The sequence below is a fragment of the Fukomys damarensis genome, unplaced genomic scaffold (assembly GCF_012274545.1).
Source record: "Fukomys damarensis isolate Sample0158 unplaced genomic scaffold, DMR_v1.0_HiC HiC_scaffold_23, whole genome shotgun sequence".
NCBI lineage: Eukaryota > Metazoa > Chordata > Mammalia > Rodentia > Bathyergidae > Fukomys > Fukomys damarensis.
In genome coordinates this window covers 12,568,915-12,593,144 of record NW_022900935.1, presented here as the reverse complement: position 1 = coordinate 12,593,144, position 24,230 = coordinate 12,568,915, and the positions used below count along the sequence as shown (strand labels likewise).

At 38.6% G+C, this 24,230-nt stretch overlaps 1 protein-coding gene across 5 annotated transcripts in view; it reads right to left on the bottom strand.

The window, feature by feature from the left end:
• Positions 1-24,230, bottom strand: part of Kiaa0319l (KIAA0319 like) — a 136,015-nt gene that overhangs the window by 92,000 nt on the left and 19,785 nt on the right. For 4 of the 5 annotated variants that reach the window (XM_033767711.1, XM_033767708.1, XM_033767710.1 and 1 more), the window contains exon 3: positions 7,330-7,853. In XM_033767711.1, coding sequence (XP_033623602.1) covers positions 7,330-7,853 — 524 coding nt within the window. The remainder of the gene's footprint in view (positions 1-7,329; positions 7,854-24,230) is intronic. The other variant, XM_033767709.1, reaches the window with a different exon arrangement.

Genomic DNA, 24,230 nt, shown 5'->3' with positions numbered 1-24,230 from the left:
CAACCCAATTCTCAGCAACAAAGCTGAGGCTGAAGACAGTTACAAACTTTTATCTTCTAGTGACTCAAAGAAAAAATGAGAGAGTCCATAAAGGGGAACTGGGGAAAGGATGGCAGCCTGTGGTGTTAAGTAAGAATGGCTAGTTTTGAGACTTTTTTCCCAGGGCTTAAGTTCTGCCAGTTAGGGAGCACCTGATAATGGATCACACTGAGGTGCTCATCACCTCTTGCTTCCTAAGTGAATATGTAACCCCCAAAATTATTATGTTGAAATCCTAACCCCCAAGTTGATGGTATTAGAAGATGGGGCCTTTGGGAGGTGAATGATGGCCTTTTAAACAGACTAAAGGAATTTGTGCCACCACATGCAGACCCAGCTAAAAGGCACTGTCTATGAGGAACAGGTACTTCAGCAGATACCAAACCTTCTGGGGCCTTCATCTTGGGCTTCCCAGCTTCCATAAATGTGAGAAATAAATGCCTGATGTTTATAAACTACCAAGTTTGTGGCATTTCGGTATAGTAGTCAAAATGGACTAAGACAGTAAGTTAGCTTATAAAGTAGTAACAGACACACTTTCAAATTCATTGCACGTAGTAAAAAGCAGGTCAGTAGATTCTTAAAGAACGAAAATTCTTAGGAGGTCAGAGAATAAAGTACAGTCATATGAAAAATAATAAATAGAAGGTACTGTAGTTTAGAAACTAATGCTTTTGAAAAAGGAAGACTACTAATGGTAATTGCAGGACTCTCATGTCCACACACAAGGAAGCAGGCTGTCCAGCTCTTCTCTTAATGCAATAAGCCACTCATGTAAGACCAGAATTGGCTGGGGGAGGTGGTTTGCTTAGTGAACACATGTGCACAGACGGTACTGGATGAGTCTAAGTCACCAAGGGGTGAGACAGCCACACAAATTATCCAAACTAGAGCTCTGGAAGGAGGCTCGGGGCTAAAAAACTTTGGTAAACATTTTTAGCTAGTTTGTCAGGTAACTGAGAATGAGAATCTGGGAAAAACTAGGCCCTGAGGGATTCCAAATGTCAAGAAATAATAACCAGAAGAATAAATGAATTCTTGGCAACAATTTCACAAACTTAAATTATTTAGAGGAAGTTTTAAAAAAACAAAATAAAACAAAAGCAAGCAGGCAGAAAACCTTGAAGGACAAAATAAAAACATAAGGGAAACAGAACTGTTTGGGATGCTGTCCTTGGTTATGTAAGTTCTTCTCTGTTGCTGCCCACATTCCACGCCTCTATCTTCTAATAAGAGGTAAGCTCAGGCCTTGCTTAGAGTCAGCACAGGGGTTTTGGTTAAAAAAGAGGCAGCAGGGAGGTTTGCAGGGGCTTGACTCATTTATCCCCCCAGTTACGGGTGCCACAAAAAGCCACTTGCTCACGAGGAGTTGACACACTGTGATGAATGAACCAAAACAGAAAGATGATGATGACAGAACACCTGTGTATTCCTAAAGCCAAACCTCACGTGTGAGGCTTCCTACAATGGACCTTCATTCCTGGGCTCAAAGAAATAACTCCCTCCGCTTCTACAAGCCAGGAATGACAGCAATTAATTGCTATAGGCTGAATTGATCACTATACGCATTTCAGTACCCAACTACCAAGCCTCCATGTGCCCTTCTACCAACAATTCAGAGGTTTGTGGCACAGAAAAGGTGCAGTACTTAAACCAGCAGGACAAGCTGCTCCTTTAAGTGGAGAAAAGGGAATAAATGACGTTCCTTTCCACTTTTGGAAATGCAAAAAGTCCACAATACCTGTTCTTAGATACAACATATGTATATTTTCAAAAGAATGAAAAATGTATCTTGACAACCCATTGCCTCTGCAGGCATATCAGGCAAGACAAGAGCAATTCGTGCTGATTTTTCCCCACTTTGCATGCAGAGTTGCTTGTCCTAACTCAGTGAAAACAGCATAAACTGGAAACTAATGCTGCAGGCCAGCCATCCCTAATTAGGAGATCTGCAGTGCATACATTTCTCTCCTCTCCCTAGTGCATTATGCAGAAGTTTGAACTCACAAGTTCTCTCCTGAAAGAAATGCCTACTAGTTAACTATTCTGAGTTCACAAGGCAATCTTACCACCTTCCAGAACCATACATGGCATTTCAGGCAAGACAAGAGCAATTCGTGATGATTTTTCCCTACCCTGGACGCATAGTTGCTTGACCTAACTCAGTGAAAACGGCATAAACTGGAAACAGGGTAAGACTTGAGCAACTAAGCATGGCACACAGGGTTAACATAACCTGTATGAATCTGAAGACTGCACTTTGCTCCATTTTTTAGCAATTCTTGCAGTTCTCAATATGTCATGTTGAGAAACTGTAATGCCAGCAGCAAAGGCCCACTCCTACTCAAGTTCATAGCTCAAGTCTAATATTCCTCCCCCCATGTCCAATCACTCTCCATGTCAGACCACAGGCTTTTGAAAGCCTCTTCACCGACAACAATTTACTACTACTGCCTACCCCTGGTAAAAAAAAAGAAAAAGAAAAAAAAAAAAAAAAGCCAATACAGGGCCAGGGATTTGGCTCAGTGGCACCGAGCCTACCTCGCAAGCACAAAATTCTGAGTTCAATCCCTGGTACCAAAAAAAAAGCCAACACAACTGAGGTTTTTCCTTCCAGCATACCGCTGAATTCTATAAGGTCTGAGTTTGAATGGGGAGGGGAGGAGGGGGAGAAGGGAGGGCAGGGACAAGGGGAAAACATGAGAACCAAGACCTGTCATGTAAAGGTACAAGATACCAGTAATGAATGTAACTGTACTGTACAGCTAAAATGTACCAATAAACTCAATAATAAGAAAAAAAAGGTCTGAGTTTGAGTTTTTACCATCTTCCAAGAGACTATCAGTCTGAAATATTCTATATTTCCAATTTTACTGATCCATTTCTAATTCATTTGTTATAATTATCCTATAATGTGCTAAAGCCATTTTCTTTGCTCCCCTTTCCCAGTGATTTCTGCAAACCATTACTCTTCTACTTTCCTGTGAAATTCTCTTCTCCTTTGCCACCTTGCAGCACTGTACTTCAACTCTCATCATAGCTGTCATCTCCCAACTTACTCATCACTCCTTTTACTCTTTAGATGGCTTTGACATCTGGCTTTCAAAATTCCTTTTCATCCCACCCAGTAAGAAAAAGGGTTAAGAGCACAGTCCATGGATAAAAACAAGACTGCCCAGGTTCAAGTCTTGATTCTGTAATATGGTAGCTGGGTTGCCTTATCCATGCTTTTTAACTTTTCTTTTCCTGCTTCCTCATTTATAAAATAAGGATAGTAACAGTACCTTATAGGATTTGTTGTTTAGATTAAGAGTTAATATATGGAAAGGGCTCAGAATGACACTCAGTAAAAATCACTTATTACATCATCACCATCATCACCATCTTCATTAAAGACTACGTCAATGTCCACATGAACAACTCATTTAACATGTTCTTTGAGCTGGCTGAGTTCCTGGAGCTCCTTATCTCCAATAAACTCCTCCACTCTAAATCTTAAATTCAGACAGCCCATAGTATGACCACCACCTGCTGTTCTGCCAGGAGGCACATCTACCTGTTCCCAGTATGTCTCCTTCTCTTCACAGATATCTCTAAAGGCCAAGCTTCTCTATTTTACTTCTGGCAGTCACCTCTTAGCTTTGCTTTTGTTCATACTTCTTATTCTCTGTCATCCATTCTCTTGACAACAACCTCAATTTCCATGCCCCAGTTTCTTTCTGTATAAACCATTTAACAAATTTCCCATCACAGGTGAGTCAAACTACCAGCCTTTTCTTGACAGGGTTGCTTAGTGCCACTGAGGAGATTCACACAACTGTAAAGATCAGTGCCACTATTTTAAGTGCATGGTCTCCATCTTCAGGACTCTCAGCAATCTTCCTATTTCCACACTTTGCCATCTTGTTTTCCTCCATAATGGCTATCTTTCCTCCAGACTAGTGTCCCAGACCTCTGATTTTCCTATTCCCCACCTACACTCACTCTCACTTCTGCTTCCAAATTCCATAAATAATATCACACTTCAGAGAAAAAAGGAAGGAGATTAGAATCACCATAATTTTTTCTACTGAACCTACAAACCCACCCTAGCTGCATCCCACCCAATCCTTCCTCCATATCACAATGAAGGTGGCATCCTGCTTAAGGCTGATTTGTGCCTTATGCTCTGTATTCTAAGCACCCTGTCCTACATGACAGTGGTTCTCAAAGTGGGTCCCTGGATCTGTCAGCAGCATTAGTACTCTCCAGGAACTAGCTGGAAATACAAACTCTCAGGCCCCACTCCAGATCTACTGAGTCAAAAACACTGGAGTTGGGGCCCAGTGATTGGTTTTTTAAAAGGCCTCTGAGTGCGACGTATGCTAAAGTTGAAAGACCACAGCTCTAAGGGATTTCTTGTCTATCTTACCTCCTTCAGTCGAGCAGTTCTTCAGGTTTTCTAGTCTGAAGAACATCCTACTCTACTGGGCCATATACAGTTTTGCCCTTTCACTCTAATCATTACACAGCAGCATATGTGACTATAGCTTACCTGTGGATTCATTTTGGTAACTAGCAGTCATTGCAATCCAAAAATATTAAGTAGAAAATTCCAGAAATAATTCTTAAGTCTGAAATTGCATGTACTACCATGAGTAGCATGGTAAAATCTCATGCTAGGGGATTTAGCTCAGTGGTTCCACCGCCTGCCCGGTACCAAAAAAAAAACCTCATGCCATTCAGCACCAACCTGTCCAAGGCATGAGCCATCCCTTTATTTAATATATCCATGCTGTATACACTATCTGCCCATCAGTCACTGAGCAGCCATTTTGGTTATCAAATCAACCACTTTGGTATTTCAGGGCTTGTATTCAAGCCATCTTTATTTTATTTAATAATGGCCCCAAAATATCAGAGTAATAATGCTGGCAATTTGGATGTACCAAAGAGAAACCATAAGTACTTCCTTTTAAGTAAAAAAGTTAAAATTCTCAATTTAATAAGGAAAAAAAAAATTGTAAGCTGAGGTTGCTAGGATCTACATTAAGAATGAAACATAGAGGGGCCTGTGTAGCATACAGGAAATCATCCCTAGTTTCAGGCAACAACAGGGGGTCTTAGAACATATCTCCTATGGATAAGGGGAGACTACTGTATGTCATTCCCTGCTTAAAACTCTTTACAGACCTCCCACTGATCTTAAGATAAAGACTATATATTGAGAAGTCCTTGGGCTCTGCACAACAGCCTCTTCTTTTACCTCAGCTCTATTTCTTTGTTTGTCCAGCAAGACCAGTCTCTCTCAATTTCTTGTAGGCACCTAACAAACTTTGATACTGTTATTCTCTTTCCCTGCAATATTCTTTCCCTATTTCTTTCTTTTTTTTTTTCTTTATTGGTACTGGGGATCAAACTCAAGACCTTGTGCTTGCAAGGCAGGTGCAGCACCACTGAGCTACATCCCCAGCCCTCTTTCCCTATTTCTTGTCCTCACTTCAAATCTGTTTAAACTTTCTTTCCTTAGGATGGCCTAACCTTACACCTCAGTCTCTTATTAGGTTCCTGTCAGATGATCTCACAGCACATGGTACTTCTCTCGTAACCTGCACCAAGCATATAATTGTTCAATTATTAGAAATGTACCATGTGCCGGGCATGGTGGCGCACTCCTGTAATCCCAGCACTCGGGAGGCTGAGGCAGGAGGGTCGCTGTGAGTTCGAGACCAGTTGGGACTGCACAGTGAGTTCCAGGTCAGTCTCAACTACATAGTGAGACCCTGTCTCAAAAAAAAAAAAATGTAGTATGTGACTTCCCTGTCAGAGTATGATCTCTATTAGGGCAGGAGTTGTTATATCTTGTTTATTACATTCCTACTGCCCAGCTCAGTTTAGTACCTGGTAAGCACTTGCTGATCAACTGACCCTTTATATTATACTATGATAGACTACTTTTTACTATCTTTAACTCTGAGTCAATCTTACACATCCTTCAAGAAACGTTGACCATCTCTGTCAAGCCTTACTTGCATGTATTCGGCATCTGCCTGCTCAAGGGATTTTTTATGCTATTATATTGCATACATAAATGACATCATTAATACCATAATCATACACTATTGTAAATACCTAGCTGCAGTCCCCACTAGACTGTAAACTCCCTGAAAGCATGGACCACGTCTTATTCGTCTTTGTACTTCTGGTGCTTAGAAAGCACTTGACATTGATAAGTAGGTTTCCAGAAATGTTTGTGGGCATATAAACCTAAAACTAACAATCTCTAACAGTGCACTGAAATGTTTTCTTCTTAATATTAAAACCAGATTTCAATTCTAGCTATATAATTCATTAACTGCATAATCTTGGCCAAGTTGTTTAACCTTGTTGGGCCTCAGTTTCTTCATTAGTAAAACAGAGCTAACAATACCTACTTGGAAATACTGCCATAAAAATTGAACAAAATAACACAGTACAACAATTAGCACACACAGTGCCTGGCATGTAGTAGCCTTCCCACTTTGGCTTTAACTTGACAGAGACAACTAGGAAAACACAAATACAAAAATAAGTCACAGTAATAAAGGGAGAGGGAACAGAGAGTGAGTCATTCCTCTTAATCATTTGCCCAGGAAGATCAACAATGAGAAATCATAAGGAGAATAAACTCTACTGGTGGTATGTCCCTTGACATATGCAACTTGGTGAGAATTCACCCCAGAGCCCTCCTGGCCAACGGCCACATCTAGCTTCCCATCACAGCAGGTCAGATTTTTTTTTTTTTTTTTTTTTTTTTTTTTTTTAGTGCTTGTAAGGCAGGTGGTGACACCACTGAACTAAATCCCCCGGCCCCCCAGTAGGTCAGACCTTAGTCTGGAGCATTAGGCACAGTTAATTCAGACTGGAATAGAAACTACTTCATAAGGAGTGTGTTTACAGGCCAGAGATGGAGCAGAACTTGACTGCAACCACATCAATCAACTGTTTTGCAATCTGGCAGAAACACTGCAGAACTGTTGGTGGAGATTAACACCCACACAACTGTACTTACCTGTAGCCAAGAACCAGCTTAGACCAGATAATGAGCAGCCTCTGCTTTTACCAAGCCAATGGTCAGGCTGCACGAAGTGAACATTTCTAAGTTCAAATTGTCCTTGTAGTTCTGGGCAACATCACCAAAGATGACACCAGACAACTTTATGCATATATTCCAACCCATGAGCACTACCCACAGTCTCAGTCTCATTGCTCATATGTCAAAATACAAGAACAGATCTAAGTTTCTCTGTTCCTTATTCATAACATGCTTACCTCTACAGAGCCACTGGTAGTCAGAATACCTACTTCCTTCGATTCATTCACTTTAGACTGCTGTGTCATTACAGATGGAGTAACTTTCCTGGGACTCTCTCTCTTCTGAAGCTTCCTGATTAAGTGCTGCTGGTCACTGGAAGGTGCAGGTCTCAGTGGAACTCTGGGTTGGTTCTGCCTCCTCCAAGGTGCCCTGCTCCAACCTAGCCCCAGAAAATGTGGTACATCATCTTCAGGCTGAAAGCCCAAATCATTTGCTGTCTGGGATTTTTTTAAAAATACCAGCATGGAATTGGAGGATTCTGTCCTAAAAGGCTGGCAGCTCTGGGGCTTGCTGCAGTTGGCTTGAATACACATCCCTTCTAGCCACCAAAGGGCATGGCAGGCAGAGTCCAGGCAGCAGGAAGCCCAACATGACTGGAGAGAGGGGGTTCCTTTAAGGAGCCAGAGGTGATTTTCTCCCCCGGAACTCAGGCCAACTCCAAATTGCGTCTTTCCCTGCTGGCACCTACTCTCGTTGGCATCTAAAAACAAAGAATGAAAACATTTAAAGATGAAACAAAAACAGAGACTACTACTCCATAAAGAGCCCTGAATACCAACATTTCAGGCTATTTTGAAGACAGATTTTTAAGAGGGTGAGAAAATTGTCTAGTGAGTGGAACAGAGGAAGCAAAAGGCAGTGTTTTTTGGCTCAGGATATTTTATCTTGTAGAAAAACTGCTCCACATTCACCAATGGTTGCCCTTCTCAATGAGTCCTGATACATAGCATCTTTATACAGAATCATAGTTTATGAAAAGAAAAACAAAACAACAATAAAAAAGAGCTACTTGGTGGAAGCATATGGGCTCTGGGGAGCAGCATTCCAACACCTGATCTCTCACCTCCGATATGAGGAAGACTATGGAACCAGAAGAACAGGTAGGACAAGCTGAAGTATTCCCCTGCCAAATTGCCAGAACACAAACTGAATACTCTTGACCTCATGCTGGTCATATCCATTTTCTAACCAACTGTTTGCCAAAGTCAGGTGGTTTTGCATATCATAGCACCAGCCAAAGTAGTGGTGAAGATTACCAAAAATTTTAATCATAAGAGTGATTCTACTACAAGGAACTTCTGAATGATAAGCCATGTCAAGATAGGAAAAAGGGAAAAGAAGTATAATAGTGACTTTCTGTGGGTAACCAAGATAACATGCCAGAATTCTAGCTAATGTTATTTATGGATAAACTTTAGGATCTTGAACTATTTTTGGTATGGCACTGATTCTGGAGATATATTACACGTCTGTTTTCTTAGATGAAGTAACAACAAAATGTATTCTAAATTAAAGTGGTTGTTTCTTTTTAAGGGCTGAGTTATATGGATGTCTTGTAACCACTGTGGACATGGTTACAGAGGAATAAATCAGAATAAGGCAAAAGAGGTACCCCCAGCATAAAATTTAAAGAGGTAGTCACTGTTTTGACTACCTACGAATTCAAAGCAGGCTTACACAACCTTGACAGGGAGCGCTTCTCTAAATTTCATGCTCTGGGCACTTTTCTTTCCTTACCCTAGTCCCAGTCTTGGGATTATAACATTTAAAATTTTTTTGAATTACACAGAGAAAATGTACAATAGAATCAAAGCATTGAAGAGATGGATACTTATGTCTGTATTACACACAACTGACTCTAACTAAAGCAACAACTGATGATAATCAGTCAAATTCAATTTGACTCCCACAAAATATGTACTTACTAAATATGCAGCAGACCAAATGTGGACACTAAAATCAACTGGAGATAAAGGAAGATAAAGGCAGTCTGCTAGACCTGAGTCAAAAGCACTAAATAAAGAAGCCAGCCTGCAGTCTACAATCATTTGGAGAAACAGAGAAAATGCCATGTGATGACAGAGGCAGAGATGAGAAAGATGCAATAGCGAGCCAAGGAATGCCAAAGATTAACAGTAATCACCAGAATGTAGGGAGATGAAGGAAAGATACTAACTAGGAGAAGAAATTAAACATAATTATACCTTAATTTTGAATCCCTAGCCTCTGGAACTATTGGCTAACACGAGATTGTCTGCTCTTGACTAGGAAGCAAGAGTTCAAGGGAACAAATGGCCTCAAAACTACCAAGAGCCAGACCTAGGAACCACTGACACTTGGGCATACAGCTGTGGCCTTCATCCAGATTGATGGGAGACACCTAATTCCATTCAATGGGTCCTACACAGGGAAACAGTGCCAGAAAACTACCAGAATCTGGTGCCCAAGTGCATCTCTCTTTCAAATAAAAACTATTCACCCAGCTGGATCCCTGAGTAGAGTTGTAAGTTCTGTCAGGTACTTGAACAGTCCAGAAGAAGTGGTATGAAACAAAGACTCAGCAAAATACTTCTGAAAGACCTGTTCTGGGATAGCAAGGAGCTGTTATGATGAAAAGAGGCCTGAATTGGAAGTACAAAAGCTCCACAGAGAAGTAGCACCATAAATGCAGGAATTTGGGAAAGTCTTCAAATACAATTTCTTCATTAGTCACCAGAGAAATCATATTGGTGAGCAACTCAAAAATATAAAGAATATGAAATAATCTGTATGAGCAAACTATGTCACTATCATCTCTTTCAAATCATCACACTAGCCTGAGAAAAAATGTGGGAAAGCCTTCAGGCACAACTCAGGCCTTGGTGAACATCACTAAATCCATACTTTACAAAGGTAATAAATATAGAAGCCTTTACTCTGAAGTTCAGTCCTTAAGCAGTGTAAGACAATTCTAAGAGTCATCAAATGTAGTCAGTATGGTAAATCACACAAAAGTAGTTTATTCCTTCTGATGATGAAACAGGTGACATTCAATAATTTACACCACTAACAAAAATATTCCATGCACCTCTATCCCTGGAAACCTTCTCACATGTGAGGATGTTCATTGACGGGTGGCTTCTTCTAGTGAAATATGTGAAGAACCTAAATGTCTATCCATATGGAAATAATTGCTCTAGAATACAATGTAGTACTTTAGAAGAATGAGATAGAACTCTACATGTAGCCATGGAAATATCCCCATAATACCTTGTGTTAAGTCAAAAAAGCAAGGTGCAGAACATCTAAATATTATAGTCTTATATGATTTAAATGAAGTTAATTCTGTCTTATATACATATATGTATTCAAAAAGATCTGGAATGAGACAGGGATTTAGCTCAGTGGTTCTACTGCCTCCCACACAAGCGCAAGGTCCCAAGTTCAATCCCCAGTACCAAAACAAAAAACAAAACAAAACAAAATCTGGAAAAATAAAAGCTAAATTTAATTTTCAAAAAAAATCAATGATCTATGCTTCCATCATAAAAGCTGGAAAAAACAAATTAAATCCCCAAATAAGTAGAGAAATCAATGAAAGGAAAGCATAATTACTGAAACAAAACAAAAAAATTACTGATAAACAAAAAAAGTAGAAAAAAATCCATGAAACCCAAATTTGGTTGTTTTTAAAACTCTAGTCATAAAGATCACAGGGGTAAAGAGAGAGAGAAAGAGTGCCACAAGTTAGCAATAACAAGAATGAACAAGGATACCATTACAGATCAATAAATCAGCAGTATTAAACCATGCCCAGGGGCAACATGGGCTGTTATTTGTCTTTGTATATGAAGTTTTTTGTTGTTGTTGTTTTTCGAGTGAAGGTATCACTCTGTCATTCAGGCCGGCCTTGAACTCACTATGTAGCACAGGCTCACCTCAAACTTACAGCAATCTTCCTGCCTCAGCCTCCCAAGTGCTGGGATTACAGGTGTGCATCACCATGCTCAGTGTGTATGTAAAGTTTTATCAGATCAGGCTCACATTTATATATTGTCCATGACTGCTCTGCTCTACCATGGCAGAGTTAAGTAGTACAATAGTGACCATAAGGCCCACAAAATCTAAAATGCTTAATATCTTACCTTTTAAGAAAAAGTTTGCCAAACCCTAAGAAAATATTCCACTGGGCTAGGGATTTAGCTCATTGTTGCTGTCGCCTGCCTTGAAAGCACAAGGTCATGACTTCAATCCCGAGTACCAAAAAAAAAAAGAAGAAAAGAAAATATTCCACTATTTGACTTATGATTTGCTACTGAATAGAGCCTAAATTTAGATGTTAGTTTACAGAAGATGAATAAAAAACAAAGTATTTCTTTTTTAGAGATATAAATTATTTCTATCCAAAGCCAGATGTGGTGGTACACATCTGTAATCTCAGCACTCAGGAGGCTGAGGCAAGAGGATTGCTGCAAGTTCAATGCTAGTCTGGGCTGAACAGGGAGTTCAAGGCCAGCCTGAAATACGTAGTGAGACCCTGGCATCATGTCTGCCTTGCAAGCATAAAGATCCCCTGGTACCTCTCCCCAAAAAATGCATATACATAATAGTAATAAATTTCTGTCCAGTATAAAAAGATAACCTCAAAAGTTTGGTTTTAATGTCCTATGAAAATACTGTTTCATATCTAGCTTACAAATTTATTGCATTATTCTTTTCCTGACCAATCATATAAATCTGTGTTCCTCAAAAGCAGATTTACCAACCAGTGAGTCCCTCACTCATGAAGGGATATATACCACATGTATATATGTTCTTTTTATCCCCCCCAGTACTGGGGATTGCCTTACATCCCCAGCCCTTTAGGGGTATTTAGTTTGGTTTTGAGACAGGGTCTCTTTGTGTTCTCATGTTTCTTTTTTTTTTTTTTCCAAGTACTGGAGATTAAACCCAGGGCTTTCACCCTGAGCTACACAGTCTGGGACCTGTATTTATTTTTTATTTTGAGACAAGGTCTTGCTGAGCTGCTGAGTTACCAAGGCTGCATTTGAACCTGTGATTCTCCTGCTTCAGCCACCCACGGTGCTGGCATTACAGGCATGAGCCACCAAACCCAGCTTTCCCTTTATATTTTTGAAAGTGTTTTTAAATTTATATACTCTGAAACATACCAGGGGTTCATATTCACCTAGATAGGACATAAAACAGAAGAATTATCAAATTTCAGGAAAAGAGGGGTTATTTTAAAAAGACATATCTAGTTAAATTCCCATCTGGAGGGCCAGGGAATTAGCTCAGTGGTTCTGCCACCTGCCTTGCAAGCACAAGGCCCCAAGTTCAATTCCTGGTACAGAAAAAAAGAAAAGAAAACGAAGGAAGGAAAAGAAAATTCCCATCTGGGGCTAAAATCCCCTAAAACAACTCCAAGTATTTTGAGCCTCCCACAGTTGACAGGCAGGCTATTCTACCTTTGTATATTTCATGACAATAGTTCATTCTAGGAGAATGGATACGTAAATTAAGGTCTCAAGGCCTTGATGTCAATATATATATTTGAAGAGTCATCATAAAGACTATGTTGCAAGACAGAAAACTGTTCAGTGTAATGCTAAGAGGTAAAAGCTAAATACAAAAATGCACACATGGTCAAATTCCCTGAGGAAGTGGTAACTAACCTGGGACCTAAAGGATGAGAAGAAAATAAAGCAAAGGAAGTAGGAAGGTAGAAACTAGAAAGATCAAAGGCCAAAAAGCAGAGAAAGAGCACAGGAAGAATTAAAAGTGTCTTAGTATACTGAAATATAGTTTTTCCCTACAGAATTTCATCCATCCCATGGCTTCAATTACTACTTTCCCTCAAACTGCTCTCAAATGTTGATTCATATTTCCAGCCCAGAGTATGTTTCTGCTGCCTTTTGGTGACAATACAAAAAAAAAAAACAAAAAAAAAAACATGATACTCTGATACTTGGTTTTGTTTGTTATGGTACTGGTGATTGAACGCAGAGCTTTTACATTGAATTACATCCTGGAACCTTCTTTTGCTTTTTCAGACAGGGTCTCACTAAACTGCTTAACTTCCCAGGCTGGGCTCAAACTTGCAATCCTTATGTCTTAGCTATGTAGGAATACAGGCGTGCACACCACACTCGCCTAAAAAATGATAGTTCTTTATTTAGATGGCAGCTACACAAAACTAAAAATAAAACCATATGAACAGAGTAGACTTTGATTGTATGGTCTTTTGGTGACCTTCCTGGCTCTAAAGCAATAGCTTTAAAATTCCTGTGTGGCCTGACCCTTCCCTTGTTATTCTTCAGCCTTGATCTTTGTGCTTGAGCTTTCTGTCCCTTTCTGAAAAGACCTTTGCTCTCTCCTCCCACAGGGTAACTAAATTTACAAGCATGGATAAGACTATTCAGAAAAAAGAGAAGAACTGTTTAGGATGCAGCCTCTTTTCCCTCCTTAACCAGTTAAGATTCAACAGTCCGTCATTGCAACCTCTCCAGAATAGATTTCAACTTCATAGCCCTGGCTGCCTGGGAAAATGGAAAGAAAACTGAAGAAAAACATATTCCCCAACTGTAGATTGGGCCTCCTGTAAATAAATGGTCTCCATCTCATCAGCACTAGGCTTCCTGGTCATCCTGAGTGTTCCTACCTACATTTAGTTCATTTCCCATGGTAGCCACTTCAGATCTTCTCCATTCTTTACAAAATTCAGGCACCCTAACTTCTCATCTCACTACTATTCTTATCTCCTTATTCATTCATCCATTCAAGAAATATTATCAAGTATCTGTTTTCATGTCAGGCATTATTTTGCTGAGCTTATAATTGAGATGGGGGAATCACAGATAAAACAGACACAATAATAAATGTAAGACTATAAACTAATGTAAGCACTCTGAAGAAAAATTCAACCTTTATAAAGGTAGGAAAACTTAAAATTTATTGTACAGATATACTTGCACTAGCACTATATGACATGTATGAAAAATATTTGCTGTATAGAGACTGAAATAGAAAAGTATTGGAAACAATTCACACGTCCATCAATTGAGAACTGGATAAATAAATCATGGAAGATCCATGCAGCTGCAAGGATAAGACTACTATATAGTCTTAACACAAAAAATATTCAAGATACATTATGTAAAAAAGAAAAGCATAGGGTAATATGAGTAATGTGCTACAATTTGTGGGAAAAGCAGAGATATAAATATATATATTATACACACACACACACACACACACACACACACACACACACACACGCCTAGACTTTCTGGAAGAATAATTAAGAAACTGTCAGGGTCGCCTTTAGGAAGCAAAGGCAGAGAAACTGAAGTAGACATGTTTGTTCACTAAATACATCTTTCTTTGTGTGAATGTGTATAATTTACATATGCTATTATTTGAAAATAAATTTTTTAAAGTTAAACAAAAAATGTAATGGTATCCCAGGGCCTTAGAATGAAGATCAAAGTCCTTAAAGTAGGGGTGGGAGTGTAGCTCAGTGGAACAGTGATTGTCTAGCATGTGTGAGGCCATAGATTCAATCCCCAACACTACCAAAAAACAAAAACAAAAAAGGTCTGGACACTGCCTACCTTTCTCGTCTCACCTTGCACTCCCTTCTTTGCTATGATGCAACCTACAAGTCTTCTTCCATTCCTTTAATGGGCCTTTCTCTCCCCCATCATGGTTCCTTTGCACATGTAGTTACTGATGCCTGGAACTCTTTCCTCCTTTCTCCATCAGTTCACTACTAATATGAAGTCTCAGCTCAACCATCATGTACTTGGAGAAGCCTCCATTTGCTCGGTATCTTTTCTTCTCACTATACTTTAAAGCTTCAGGGCCATATTTGTTTTGTATGTGTTTTTCCTTTCATCACCATATCTCAAATTCTAGCATAGGTATTGGCATATTACATTGTAGGTACTCAAAAAATATTTTAAACAAATGCATAAATAAATGCATATATGCATATGAATGAATAAAAGTATTGAAAGAATTAATGAACAAATAAACTATCAGGAAATCAAGTGGCCAGGTATTAGATGGCTGACCTAAAAACATCCAGGTTATTCTCCAATAAAGTAGAGAATCCAGAAGAAATTGATAGATTCCTAGATAAATATGAATTACCAAAACTGAACCGAGATGATATAAAAGCACTGAATAATCCATTAACAGGCAATTCAATTGAAGTAATAATTTAAAAGCCTACCAAGGAAAACTCAAATCCTGATGAATTCACCATGAATTCTACAAGAATTTCAGGGAAGAGCCAGGGATTTAGCTCAGTGGTGTAGTGCCTCCCTGGCAAGCACAAGGTTATTAGTTTCATTCCCAGTACCAAAAAAAAAAAAAAAAAAGAATTTCAGGGACACTCTAATGACATATTCCTCAAACCCTTTAATGAAATTGAAAGGGAAGTACTCCCAAAGTCATTCCTGGAAACTACCATTACTCTTATTCCAAAATCAGCCAAAGATCCAATCAAAAAAGGGAACTACAGGCCAATCTCTTTAATGAACACAAATGCAAAAATCCTCAACAAGATATGAGCAAACAGGATGCAACAAATCATTACAAAGATCATAAATTATGAATTAATTATGAAGCCAAGTAGGCTTCATTCCAGGGATGCAAGGATGGCTTAATATATGCAAATCAATAAATGTAATACAAGAGTCAAGAGCAAAAATCACATAATCATCTCAACAGCCCCAGAAAAAACCTTTGACAAAATCTAACAATGACTCATAATAAAAATCTGAAGAAATTAGTAAAGAAGGACCTTATCTTATCTCAGTTGGATAAAAGTCGTGTTGTGTGTGTGTGTGTGTGTGTGTGTGTGTATGTAGAAAGAAAGAGAAGAGAGAAGAAAGAGACAGAGCAAGAGAGACTACCAAAAAAAAATGTATATGTACTTCAGGAGAAGAAAAACAATACGATGTTTTTTCAATAGACAGTGTTACCTTCAAGTGGACCCTAGAGGATGTCATATATCACAGAAAACCCGTAACATAGGGCCAGAGATTTGACTCAGATTTGGTTCTGCCACCTGCCTTGCAAGTGGGAGGTCCCGAGTTTGATCCTCAGTACCAAAATAAAAAAGAAAAGAAAACCCTCTACACTGTCAGCCCTTAGAGAAGAAATTGAAAATACATGTGCAGCAATCTTAATGACTAAGGTTACCCAAGCAGCAGTTTGCCATACTAATAAATGTCTGGAAGTCAATGGCCACCACTATGAGTACCTCTTGTAATTGTAGAAGTCAAAGGAAACTTACATTAATCTTGTGATTTCTCAATAAATTTAGTATTAAAATACTTATACAAGTTTTTCTTTTCCTGAAGAGAGTATACATTTTTTGGCAGGAAAAAAAATATATATATACTTTTTTTTTTGAGACAGGGTCTCAATCTTGCAACAATTTTCCTGCCTTAGCCTCTCAAGTGCTAGGATTACAAACGTGCACCACCAAGCTCAGCAGAAAAAAGACATTTATGACAAACCTATCACCAACATCACATTAAACAGAAAAACTGAGTTTTCCCTCTACAATCAGATACAAGACAATGAGTTCACTACACCATTCCTGTTCAATACAGTCCATGAAAAAAGGAATAAGTCAAATCATTATTCACAGGTGTCTTGGTTCTCTATATAACAGATGCAAAAACTCCACCAAAAGACTCCTAGAATTAATAACCAAATTCAGTAATATAGCAGGATAGAAATCAACACACAAAAATCAATAGCATTCTTATACAAAAAAAAAAAATCTTCAAGAAAGAAATTAGGAACACAATACCATTCACAGTAGCATCAAAAAAAAATTAAATACTTAGGAATTAAGCTAACCAAAGAAGTGGAAGACCTCTACTACAACAAAAAGTACAGTACTCTGAGAAAGGAGATCAAGAGGACATCAGAAAATGAAAAGATATCCCCTTTTCTTGGAGAGGCAGAACAAAGATTGTCAAACTGGAAAACTGATATACACAGATTTAATGTAATCTTAATCAAAATAACAACAGCATTCCTCATAGAACTAGAAAAAACAAACCTAAAATTCATATGGAAGAAGAGATCCAGAATAGCAAAAACAACCTTCGGCAACAAGATCAAATCAAGAAGCACCACAATATCAGACTTCAAGTTATATTACAGAGCTGTAGTGATAAAAACTGGCACAAAGCCAGATGTGTGGATCCATGGAAAAGAATAGAACATGTAGAAACAACCCAGGATACATTCAGCCATCTGATCTTTGACAAAAGGCCAAAAACATACACTAGATGAAAGCTAGCCTCTTTAAGAAATGGTTCTGGGAAAGCTGACTATCCACATGCAGAGGATTGAATCTAAACTCATATCTCTCACCATGTACTAAAATAAAATCAAAATGGATCAAAAATATAAATATCAAAACAGAAACAATCTGCTAGAAGATAAAATAGTTAAAACTCTTGAAGATATCGGTGTAGGCAAGGACTTTATAAACAGAAGCCCAACTGCACAAGAAATAACATCAACAATTAACAAATGGGATCATATCAAATTGAAAAGCTCCTGCACAGCAAAAGAATATCAAGAGTGAAGAGACAACCTACAGAATGGCAAAAAGTTTTGCCAATTATTCCTTAGAGAGAGGACTAATATTTAGTACATGTAAAGAACTAAAACAAATAGGTCCCTAAAAAATAAAAGAACAAATCAAAAATGTACAATTGAAATGAACAGACACTTATAAGAACGAGTACAAATGGCCAGTAAATACAACATCTCTGGCTATTAGAGAAATGCAAATTAAAACACTGAGATTCCACCTTACTCCCCAAAGAATGGCCATCATCAAGAAATCAAGAGCAGAGCATGGTTGTACATGTTTGTAATCCCAGCACTCTACAGGCTGAGGTAAGAGGATTGCTTCAAGTTCGAGGGCAGCCTGAACTACATAGTGACACCCTGTCTCGAAAAAAAAAAAAAAAGAATCAAATAATAATAAATGCTGGTGAGGTTGTGAGGAAAAAGGAATCCTTCTACACTGTTGGTTGGAATGTAAACTAGCAAAGCAACTGTAAAAATAAGTATGAAGATTCCTCAAAACACTAAAACGATAGGGCCAGATATTTAGCTCAATGGTTCTGCCACCTCCCTTGCAAATCCAAGGACCCGAGTTTGATCCCCGGTACCAAAAAAAAAAAAAAAAAAAAACAACTAACTAAATCTATAAATTCCATTTGGCCCAGCTAATCCACCCTATCTTTCTGAAAGAGTTAAAGATGTTACATTACAGAGATACATGCATACTCATGTTTATAGAAACACAACTCATCATAGTTAAATCTTGGGAGCAGCCTAAATGTCTATTACCAGATGAACAGATAAAGAAAATGTGGTATTTATACACAATGGAATACTACTCTGACATAAAGAAGGATAAACTTGAGTCACTTGTGGAAATGGATGAACCTCAAGACCCTAATGTTAAGTGAAATGAATCAGACCCACAAGCTTAAATGTCACTTGATTTCTCTTATATGAGAAACCCAAAACGTAAATACATTAAATAATAAAAACAGGGAGCCAGGGATTTAACTCAGTGGCACTGTGCCTGCCTCACAAGTACAAGGTCCTAAGTTCAATCCCTGGTACTGGAAAGAAAAAAAAAAAAAAAGATAACAAGAAATAGGGAGATAGATCTTTTGCAAAAGGAAAGAGTACCATGAGATAGCAGGAGGGAGAGGGAATGGAGAAGAAGAGGATGAAAAAAAAATTAAGATGTGTTATGTACGTGCACCAACTCCCATAATGAATGTAATCATTGTGTACTGCAAACATGTATTAATAAAATTCTTTCTAAATTTAAAAAGAAGTTCACCGGGGATTTAACTCAATGGTTCTGCCACCTGCCTTGCAAACGCAAGGACCCAAGTTGAATCCTCAGTACCAAAAAAATAAAAAGAAGTGGACAGAAACATCCAGGCTGGTGGCAGGAGTTTGACAGGAATGAGAGCTGCATGCCACAACAAATGAAGGCGGTGAATACAGTCATTGGTAGATGAATAATGAGTAGGGTAGAAAGTGATATAAACTGCAAAGAGCCAAAGGTTTTACACTTGATCTTAGACAAAAGGCCGAGAAACAATAAGAGCCAAAGTTTTTACATGGAAGTGGAGGAGTAATATTCAAAAAGTGACAGTGAGGAATGATAAGGACATCAACCCTGCTTCTGAACTCTGAGATACCTGTGATATGGGAGAATAAATACACATCATCTGCAGACTAGAGGGAAAAAAGTATTTCTCCAGTCTCAGATTCTTCTAGTTAATGTCTCAACTAACAAGTCTGAGAACAAATGAGGTTTATTAATTCAATGGATTCTTTTCATGGTTTAAAAGTTGGGAGGGGGCCAGGTGTGGTGATGCAGGCCTGTAATCCCACCACTCCGGAAGCTGAGGCAGGAGGACTGCTGCTAGTTTGAGGCCAGCCTGGGGCTATATAATGAGTTCAAGGCCAGCCTTCAATTCATAGTAAGACACTGTCTTAAAAGAGAAACAAAACATAAACAATAAAAAAAAGTTGAGAAAGGAGTAATACTAAATGCCCATGAGTCAAAGCACAAAGTTATACAGGAATATCAAATCAGACTCACACAAATCATAATGGTAAAAGCATGAAAAGGAAGAGGACAAAAAAAAAAAAAAAAAAAAAAAAATAAAGAAAAAAAAAAAAAAAAAAAAAAAAAAATCTAAGGAATTAATGACAAGATGGCTGCCTATTCAGCCTTAATACAAAATAGCAAAAGCTTTGACACAAGTCATAAGGAATGTCTTATCTGGTCAAATGTGCAGGAAACAGATTTAGACTAGGGGGAAATGGTCAGGGGATTTCAAAGTTAAAGAGAAGACAACAAAAAGTTCTACTTCCTGGTTGTTGCTATCCACTCTGGGAAAATCCAGACCTTTGAGAGAGGACATAAAAACAGGCTGGGGAACAGCATTTTAAGACTGTCCTACCTTTGGAAAAGGCCTCCCTTTGCTTCTATACCTCCCTGAAAAATGACAGGTAAGCTATAAAATAAAAACAATAATAAAATAATAATAATAATAATAATAAAATAATAAAAAGAAATGCTAGCTGGGCATGGTGCTACACAACTGTAATGACAGTGTGCTGGGAAGCTGAGGCAGGAGGATTTCAACTTAAAGCTTTGGAAAATGTAGGTATCAGTTTTGATTTTTTGTGACAGAATCTCACGACATAGCTCAGGCTGGCCTTGAAGAAAGGAGTGTAGCCCAGGCTGGCCTCAAACCTGCAGCAATTTTCCTGCCTCAGGCTCCTGAGTGCTGGGGTTACAGACATGCCCCACCACACCCAGCTATACTGTCCATGCTTTCTGAAGTGACCTAGAGGCCTCTGCTGGAGATCAAACCCATTACTATGTGCCACAGTGAACCTGTTCAATGAGGGAAGGAAGAACCTCGGAGTTATACAGAAGGTCCCAGACTCACCACTTTACTGTTCTCTTGACTGCTGTATTTTTAAAATTACTGGAGCTTAGTAATGAGTAAGAGCCCTGATTCAAGTGAGTCTTACCTGACAATTGAATCCTTTGTCTCATCTCAAAGGAATAGAATCTGGGAGAGGGCTAAATGATCAGAATCATTTATATTTTTGACAGTAACTAGTAATAAAAGAAATATGAGGCTTGGGGAAGGTTAGCTGGCTATAATGTTACTAGGAAAATTAATCCCAAAGCTTCCCAACAAGGAAAAAAATTCTCTGATCTTTCAGCTCACATGTTTAGTTAGTGGGATTTCAAGTTAATTGTTTTTTATTAAATATTATTTAATGTTGTTCCATTGGATATTTAATGATAAAAACATGGAAAGAAAAACCGTTCTTCATTCACTGGATCATACATCTTCCTCACAGATGGTTAAAAGGTAGTTAACTATCTTAAAGCGTTAAAAGACATTGATTCTAGTTTTAGTTCTAGGGCCAATATTTAATAGAAATTTAACCTTTGAAGAATAAATTTATCCTCTCCAAGATTCAACTATCATTGTTGTTACTCTTGGGAAACAGAGTTCATGAGAGGAGGAAGCAGGAAAGCATTGGTAGAGTCAATATTGGATTCTAGAAGTAATGTGGATAAAAGGTAAGATGAAAATAAACTCCGATTTTAGATCAGTTCCTTTCCCTGCCCACGCTGTCATAGCCTGGCTCTGCTCCCAGGGCCCAGGCAAAAGCAATACTAAATCCTTACAAAAAAGGGTTTAGAGCTGGTAGAATCTTAGACTAAAAACCTTTTGGGCATGTCTAGAACTCACAGTTGCTTGCTCGCAATAAGAACAATGGGGTAAGCCAATCATTTTCTGTCTAAAACCATGGCAAAGCAAAGACAAGAGATCCCATATATATTGTCTGGAGGACCGCCCAAATTAGAGGCTCTAACTAGCAATAGTTATTTACATCAATACCTCTCAAAAGACAGAATTCTAATAAATCTGGCACAGAATCTAGACCAGGTTTCAAAATTCCATGCAGCACAGTGAAAAAGTCTGCAGAACGTATGAATTATTGCCAGAAGGAAATTCATTAAATACCTTTAGAAAGCTGTGAACAACAGAAATGTCCATAGACAGTGCTGTTTCCTCTGGCATTCTTAAATCTCAGGTAAGAAGCTTGACTTCAGCAAACTGGGAAACCGCACTGGCTGGCAACCACACGGGGAGCAGAGACAGAACACCCACTACCTTAGAAGCCACACTATTAAGGTGGCCAGGACTTTAACCAAATTCATCACATTGCATCCCAGTGAATGGAATGTAATGGTGGAAATGGGAGTAGAGAGAACTATTCACCAGCATTATCTTTACAAAGAAAAAGTAAAGAGTAATTAATACATTGTTCTCTTGGGCAGGGGTTTCCCAGAAAACAATATATGGTTAGGATATTTTGTAAGTAAAATATGAATTTAATCTTAATATTCAGTGAAGGTAAAATTCTCTTAAAATCTCACAATTTTATAACATGGCCAAGAATTCAAAGTTTTCCTTTGATAATCTTATAACAAACTGTTATCAATTAGTAGGCAGAAGCCTTAAATTTGGTGCTGGAGCCAAGGAACTATGGCTCTACACCATCTGTCTTCCCACAGTTATCATCAAAAAGTATGCATTTTCTCAGAACCAGTGAGGCTCAGCCATGATGGCTGCCATATAAAACTGGGATAAGCAGGCACATTACCAATCCTCAAAACAATTCACCAGTATATTAAATAACAAACTACCTCAGGGGGTATCCTCCACCTTCCTTCTGCCTGTCAACATGTCTGTCACCTGCACACCCACTGATAAACAAATACAAAAATGGTTCCATGTTCCCTCCATACCAGTTTTCTCCTGCAGGAGTGAGCATACTCAGAAGGCAAGGCAGAGGGGAACTAAATCCTTTGATGTGCACAGTCAGGTATGATGAAGTTTGAAAAAGGCCAGGGTAATAACCATTGCCCTCTCTCCTTTTCAAAAGGGCAAATACTTTTCCCTTCAACTGCACATAGGTTGGACTGAAAGGTGGCAGCTGCCTCACAACAGTCCTTTGAAAAGGAAATAATTACTACTCACTGCCTTTGCTGTGTGCCTAGTTTTGTTAAGAGCACAGTTTGTTAAATGTTACGGGGGTAGGTGATTTGTTGAAACTAAACTAACTGCTATCAAGAATTATTAGGCTTTGTATCCATATTCTGAGTCCTTTTCCTTGACTATAGTGTTGCCATTTTCCCCCAAAACCATTCTGATCAAAGATTAAATTCCCCAGGAACTAGCTGCCCAGTAGGTTTACCTCGGCTACTGCTGACATTAACTCTTGATGTGCTAGATGGAAAATAAGCTTTCAAAGACTCAATCACAAATCTGAGTCTTGTAGCACCTTGCTAGTCAAGAATGTTCAGAAGAACAAGTTCTCTCCTATAAGAGAAACCCAAAAGGTACTGATTTTGTGGCAATTGCTCAAAAGAAAAAACTACCATATAACCTCCATAGAAGACAACATTTATAGGTAAAAAGGGGAAGGGGTACTTTTAATCTACCTAAGGTAGAAAAACTGTACTTCATAGGCTAAAGGAAACACAAGAACCCATCTCATTTAAGTTGGGATTAACAAGAAAATACCTTCAGTTCCCAAGATGGTGTTCATTCTGAACCCTGGAAAGCTGAGATGAAATCTGTTTTCTTTTTTTTTTTTGAGACAGGGTCTCACTATGTAGTTGAGACTGACCTGGAACTCACTCTGTAGTCCAGGCTGGTCTCGAACTCACAACGAACTTCCTGCCTCAGCCTCCCGAGTGCTGGGATTACAAGTGTGCGCTACCATGCCTGGCTTGTTTTCAAAGAAATTCTATATCCAGGTAAATATCCCTATTCAATAACTTTTCTCACCTACCCTTCAAATCTGTGGTCAAGGGTTTAGCTCCTGAAAAGAGACTGCCTATGTCTAGATCTCAACTCTGCCACTTTCTAAGTGGGTCATTTTGGGCCAAACTCCTTAGTTTCTTCATATGCAAAACAGGAATGATAATAATACAGTACTTAATCAGCAGGTCATTCAGGATACTAAAGGAGATGATTTATGTGAAAATTATACACATGTAGCAGTAAATATCAGCTACCATTATCTTTGTTTGCTTTCTGTGGCACTGAGGATCAAACTCAGGACCTTGCATATGCGAGGCAAGCACTCTACCATAGCCCTATACAGCCCCAATCCCAGACTGCCATCATTTTAATTTTTATTGTTGCTATACTTTATTTCAGTTCAGCCACATTTTCCCAAAAGGATTCCCTAATGCGATCTTCACCCCAAGGTGCCTCTCTTCTATGTATACCTCTGTCATAGTCCTGCACTGGGATCGTATTTCTCTACTTCACACACCCTGTCCTCTCTAGTGCTGGGTTGTATCTTGTATCTTTGTATTTGTAAACCCAGCACACAGTAAACATTTGAAGAGATCTTTGTAAATTTAGAAATTCCTTTAATTTTTTTTTTTTTTTTTTTTTTTTTTTTTTTTTTT